Raw genomic sequence first — 6,986 nt, 5'->3', positions numbered from 1 at the left:
GTCTCTCTTAACATTTTGGCGGGAAACTTATTAAAAACTAGTGACAAACATTCATTTAGCAGTGTAAATGCATCTAAACATGACAGAACCTCCATAATGTATTCCACAGATCATGACAGCCTCTGTGCAAGTGAAATTAAACTCAAAATTACCAACAAGCAATAAAACTCAGCATTCTTCTCCCAACTCAATTTTCATACAAATCCTATTATTCACTGTGCCCACACAGTCAAAAGCATTTCTATATATTAATAAAGAAAAGAAAAAGAGAGTAGAAAATAAAAGGGAGTGAGGCAGAAATAAAAAAAAATGTAAGAGAAAGCTGTAAGAAGTATATACAATTGAATGTTACTTACTGTTTATATTAATAGAGTTAAAAATAAAACATATTATTTACTCTTATTTAGTTCTGATTATTATTAGTTAAAGCATGACAGATTATTTACAAACAAGCATAAGCAGTATAATCAAGAAAGTATAATTAGAAATAGCATTTGAAGAACTTATAAACTTTTACAAGAAATAAATATGTTATTATTCTATTAATGATATTTTCATTACTGTTCTCTCCCTGCCCTCCCCACCCTTTACCCACTACATAATCTAAATAGAATGTCATTGTTTAAACAAAGAAAATAATAAAAGAAGGAAAAAAAGGTAAAGATAAAAAATGTATCAAATTACTAACCTTACTTTTTCAGAAAGAGAAACAAATCGAGTCACAGCCTGCCATTAAATCCTCAGGCATTTTGACTGGTTATGAAACAAAACATTTCTTTGCACATAGAGAATAACTTTGATTAAATCTTTTCCAAAATATTTGTGGCTTTCTGGAAATGCAGGAACTATATTCAAAAAGATTAATAATGAACTAAAATGATGAGAGAGAAAAAAAACATATAACAAATCATTTGTTTTTTAGTCTCTTCTTCTTCTCTGAAGTCTTCCAGGAAGCTTCAGTTGCCAATCTCTTTATTGAAGAACTAGCCCATTCCATTTCTTCTATTTTATCCAAAATCCTTTTTTCTTTGACAAACAGTAAAGCAGAGTCTAAATCATCGAAGACCTTAGGACCATCAGGAAGGAAGATTTTAAGCTTGGCAGGAAACAGAAGGTATGTTTTAAACTGTGATTTTTTAAGCTCCCTTATTAGTGGCAGAAAAACTTTTCTTTTAGCAATTACCATGGAAGAATAGTCATTGTCAAAATGCACAGTTGTCTCATTAAACTTAACAGGAGCTTTAGCCCAAGCAGATTTAAGAACCATCTCTTTATCAAAGATGATAGAAATCTAACTATAACTGATCTAGGATAGTTTTTGTTAGAGTTAGTATTAGCTATAGATCTATGTGCTCTTTCGATACCAAAAGAGAATGCTTCTGGTAAATCTAAAATTTTAGGGAGCCATGTTGTTAAAAAAGAAGTAATATTGTTACCTTCAATATTTTCTGGCAGTCCAAAAATCCTAATGTTATTGCCTAGATCTATTTTCCAGGTCATCCAGCTTTGTTTGTAAATGTGTATTTTGTTTCAGCAGAAACTCAATGTTGATTCCCTCTTCTTGTATTTTATTTTCCATGTCATTCACAGCTTCTTCTATGCCTGTCATCTGGATCTTCTGTTGTTGCAGGTCCATATGTAACAAGTCTATTTGTTTTGTAGTTTTTCTATGAAAGTGTCTATTTTAGTATCCCTTTTATCCATCTTAGCAGTAAGTTGCTGGACTATAATTATCAGAGACTGAAGTTCTTTCTTGATGCTGGAGTCTTGAGAATTTGTCTTACTGGAACTCATTTCAGACTGATAAACTGACAGGAAAATTTCCAAAGTAATTTCTGACAGGATTATTATTAAGATTTCCTTTCTTTTTTAGATATAGTTCAAGAACTATATAAAACAAACATATTTAGAAAGAAAATTACTTCTAGAATTAATTTTTTAAGTAATTAATTCCTGTCAATGTAATGAAATTGGTGGAGCTGAAGAAATCTGCTGCTATCCTGTGTTCATCCTTGGCCACGCCCCCTAGCCTACATTTTCTGAAGGATATGAGGTCTGAAACCGAAATGTAATTATTTAATTACATAAATCCTCAGATCGCTCCAGTGGTTTACCAGAAAAATACAAATTTTATGAGGAACAGACCAAAAATATTAGCCAAAAATCTGGACATTCTGCGAAAATCTGGGCAGTTGATAGGTATGCATCCAGTCCTCCCAGTTTCTGTCTTCATCTGCTTATCCTTGGGCTGGCCCTGAAAAAAGGGACAGACTTGGAAGGATAATTTTTCCTACACTGTAGAAGTAGGGTGTTAAAAATACTGCTTTACTGTTTGCACAATCTTGCTTTTTTCATTCCATTTGTTTGAATATTTTCTGCAAAGGTTTTCCAAAGATTCCTTATCTTAAGCAGACATTCAAAAGCTGTCCCTTACCATCCTCAGGGAACAGACATTGCATCTGATGACTGATCTGATAGCTGCCACTCTACAAGCTGTATTCATCACACCATAACTGCACTTAATCACACTTTTCTACCCCTTGAATGAGCTGAATAAGTTTCAGGATCTGCAACTTCGGTAAATAATTTTCAATATTTATAGATAAATCTTATATAAGCCAGCATCACAAACAAGCACTTAATAAGTACCTTGCAACTTACAACCATAAATGCCAATGTACCAGAGGTAAAAACCCTTTTTTTTGGAAAGTAAACAACCCTGCATCCCCTAACATTTGACAGTGTGTTCAAGTCTGGTACTACCCTTTGTGTTATGTCCAGGAAAATAAATACAGTTATCAGCGACTGGGTTTCTGTAGAGAGAAGGCAATTTTTTTGCATTTCACAAAAGCTATATGGCTAAGGTATGGGTGATGGGAGTCTAGATGTAGTCAGTCCACTAAGAAAACATCCCCAACAGCCCTGAATACTGGAAGAACCACCATCAACTTGGGCTTCTCAGAGACTAGAGGATCACAAATGATCCCTTTTTTGCACCAAAACATTTGTTCATTTCAAAATTTAAAATGCTCCCTCATTCTTGTGAGGGTGTCTCCAAAGGATACGTCATATTGTGGGGGACCAGAAGAGAGGAGTCCCTTTCATCTGAGTTGCACCCCAGGAAGAGGCCATTTGAGATACATAGACTAAATCTTCTCCTTCATAACAGGAAGAAAATTGGAACCTGCAACATTGCCAGGGGTCTCGCTTCCTCTAAATATATACTAATGCAGAGTGTATTCACTGCCATTTCCATGGCTGAAAACATTCCTTCACTAAACATTTTAAATCATGGATCAAAGTGAGTGAAGACACACTGCCTACGAGGAGTATGCTAAAGGGATCCTAGTTTGCTCCGTGTGTTCTTCATGTTGTCCAAACAATTCTTAAGGCTTTACAGTCAAAAACCCCATGATCTTCCTGTTCATCTCTGTTATACTCTTGAGGCATTAGAAATGGACGTTTCATGATCTTCAAACTAAGAAAACACTGAAACCTGGGAGAGAGGCCAGCTGTTTTAAGAAAAGGCAAATGTAGCATACCTTATATTCTAGTTAGTTAGCCTGGGAGGACATACTAGCAACTACCTACATATCCGTCTTCAACGGGGTCAGACAGAGGCCATTAGACAAACTGGACATCTCGGTCAGGAAGACTGGATAACCATCTCGCTGGTTTAGACATCCTCGGGCCTTTGCGATTCAGTTAGGGTAACTCTGCTCTTGCTAGCACCTTTCTTGAGGTACTTTATTTTTCAACCTCCTTACACCAGTGCTACTTTTTGTGAGGCTTCTTAGGGATAAAGTTTTCCTCTGATGAGGCAGGTGAGTAGTTGACTGTCTGCAGCACGGCATCTCATTTCTTCTGCATCACCAGGGCTGCAATGTAAGGCTTCTTTGCATCTACAAGTTTTTCGTCCCATACACGGCACAGATTTGGCAACTGAGTGACAAGTAGGACACTTCCAAACAAAAAAGACACTTAGAATGATGATCTTTACCCATAATTTGATTTTCACATTTGCGACAGTAAGAAAGTACAATATTTTCCCAATGTGGCACTTATCTTTTAAATACTCTTATCAGACACTCTGACCCATAGGCCTAAATGACCAACCACTGATTTTTATGCCAAGATGAGCACATGCTACATAGGCCTAAATCCCTGTCATCTGGGATGCTGGCTACACAAGATGTTGGCTTATGCCTTGAAATACGAGGAGCTCAGGAAGTCCGGTTGATCAGAAGGATACAAGACCATAACGGATTTGTATAATTAAGAATTTGACTGCAGCAGTGACCTTATGATGTGCATCAACTTTTCATTTTGTATGAAAGTGAAGGCAATACAGACAAATCATGAGTGTCTCAGTGCTACAACTATATCAAATCATTGTTAGCTTTTCCACAAATAAATCCGCTCTTCTACCATTATAAGCAGATGTCCGTCACTCACACCTCTTAATTAAAAAGAATAAACAGACGTTACTGAATTTGTTTGTAAACATTCTACTGTTTCAAACTATATCATAGCATCTCTTTCTTTCCAAATATTATCAATGTTATTGCAGACTAATCATTTACTTCAGAATGGATATTCTTTAGGGCATTTTTTTTATACTGTCCTTGGTCTGAGTTGCAACTGAAAAGGTATACTGACCAATCTACCTACCTGGAATTAAATAAGTAGCTGATACCAAATTTAGTAACTGTGTTTTCTACATATGCACACTGCTGCTGTTACCTAATTCTAATTCTCATGGAAAGGGACAAAGCATCTGCAATAAAGTGTTGAGTAATGTGGTCAATTCATTACATTTAAACTTAACAAGTATAATTATTTTCATGGATACTTTCTGAAGGACATATTCAGGGGCATGCTTGAATTTCTCATGAGCACTTCACTGGGCTGGCCAAAAAGGCAAACGATGTTTTCAAAAAGTGTGCTTATCCAACCCATAAATCCATTACTGCTTGAGAGCTCTACCCAAGTCACTGCAATATCATCATCACACAGACAGGTCACAGCTATCCACAGTTCACTGCCACATCATACCACAGACATGTTTGAAAGGTACACAACATTAAACAAAATCTAGAAGTGGCTTTGTGACACGGATGCTGGCATTTATAACATGAACAGAAGTTATACATTTACTGACCAACATACAAACTAGGGTAAAAAAGTCAGTAGTTCGACTTTATTATGGCAAACTATGCTGATGCTCATTACGATTACTAAAAGAGGTCAGCGTGGCCTACGTGTCACAGTCATTTTTAAAAGAAAAAAGAAATCTCAAGTAACAGTTAAGACAAACTGCACATACCTGTTGACTAGGAAACTGACAAAGTACAGAAGTAATATTGCTTGCATACTGAGCCATTACTTTCCGAATATTTTTTTCCACAGTGGCAGGAATTCGACCAGACACACTGGTCATGATTTCTTGTAGTTCCAGAAGAGGCAATGAAGGGTCTCGTAAGGTCTTCATCACTTTTTCCACCCACTGCTTCATCTAGATTCATGAGCAATGAAAGATTAACGCTTCCCCTCAGACACCTTATACATGTACAGAATATGCTACTAATCCAAGGGCAGTGCATAGAATAGCCATATATTTTGACAATATGAAATAAGCAATCACTGCTATACTACTAAATAAGGCAGTTTGACATCAGTAAACTGTCGGTAAACATCTTCAGCATGCCCGTACCACTGTACTTTATTAAAAAAATAATAAATAAATCATTCCTAACATAGCAATACTTCTACAGTACAATTTCTGCATGGTAAATCAGAACCTCTGTAAAATTATGGTAAGTGAAAGTACAGTTGTGTACACTTACCATAAATGTAGATGTTCGAGTGTATTCACTATTGCAGCCATCACATTTGGGTTATCCCTGCCAAGGTAGCCTTCAGTCGGCCTGAATACCAGAGACCTAGTATTTCTGCTTTGGATGCTGTTGCTCCAGGACAGATGCCAGGTCGTTCGTAGTATAATAAGAGGCAGTCGACGCCATTACATCAGTTTTTCTTACCCTGTCAGGAGCCCCAAATAAGGAGCTAGAAGACCACCACCTGTAGAAAGTAAATACCAAACTTCCTTGCAAGGAGGGAGAGAGAGAGAGAGAGAGAGAGAGAGAGAGAGACAGACAAGGGGGGTGGAGGGAAGGAAACCAGGACTGCAACAGTGAATACACTCGAACATCTATATTTATGGTAAGTGTACACAACTGTACTATGTTCTTTCTGTTTCACTGTTGCAGTCATCACATTTGGGTTGATTCCCAAAGCTGAAGAAAAGGGTAGAGGCAGTCAAGAAGACTGGGGGCTGGCTAGGATGCCCTGCAAGACTGCAGTGGCAAATCCTGCCCTGGATTTGGAAAAGATAGGCAGGTAGTAATGCTTGGTGAAGGTATGAACAGAAGTCCATGTTGCAGCCTCCAGGATGTCCCTGGTGGGGACCCCTCTGAGGAAAGCTGCAAAGGTGGAGGTTGCTCTGGTGGAATGTGTCCTGACTGTATTGGGGGGAGGCTTTCCATGATGTTTGTAGCAGAAATGGATGCAATGTGCTATCCATTTGGAAACTGTTTGTTTGGATATGGCCTTGCCCTCTGTTCCTGCAGTGAAGCGGACTAGCAATTGATCAGTTTTTCTAAAAGATTTAGTCCTGTCTAGGTAGAATCTGAGCTCTCTGTGCACATCTAGAGAGTGTAGAATCCTTCCCCCTTGTTTGTGGGTAAAAAAAACAGGTGGGTAAATTAATGGATTGGTTGAGAGCCACGCTGGACACAATGTTTAGCATGAAGGATGGGTTAGTCCTGAGGGAGACCCTGTCAGCATGGAAAATGATGAATAGCTCTACAGCCATAAATGCTTGTAGCTCTGATACTCTTCTAGATGAAGTGATGGCCAGAAGCAAGGCGGTCTTCCATGAGAGAAATTTTAACCCTGCTGAAGCTGCAGGTTCAAAGGGGGGGAGG

The 6,986-nt window shown here is 37.8% G+C and overlaps 1 protein-coding gene across 1 annotated transcript in view; it reads right to left on the bottom strand.

Annotated features, from left to right (window-relative positions):
- Window positions 1-6,986, bottom strand: part of ACACB (acetyl-CoA carboxylase beta) — a 1,510,375-nt gene that overhangs the window by 939,537 nt on the left and 563,852 nt on the right. The window contains exon 20 of the mRNA XM_044068517.1: window positions 5,327-5,515. Within this exon, the coding sequence (XP_043924452.1) occupies window positions 5,327-5,515 (189 nt within the window). The remainder of the gene's footprint in view (window positions 1-5,326; window positions 5,516-6,986) is intronic.

This window comes from Protopterus annectens, chromosome 4.part0 (assembly GCF_019279795.1).
Source record: "Protopterus annectens isolate FY-2018-M chromosome 4.part0, PAN1.0, whole genome shotgun sequence".
NCBI lineage: Eukaryota > Metazoa > Chordata > Ceratodontiformes > Protopteridae > Protopterus > Protopterus annectens.
Note: the sequence above shows the minus strand (reverse complement) of the source record. Positions and strands in the feature narration are given on the sequence as shown.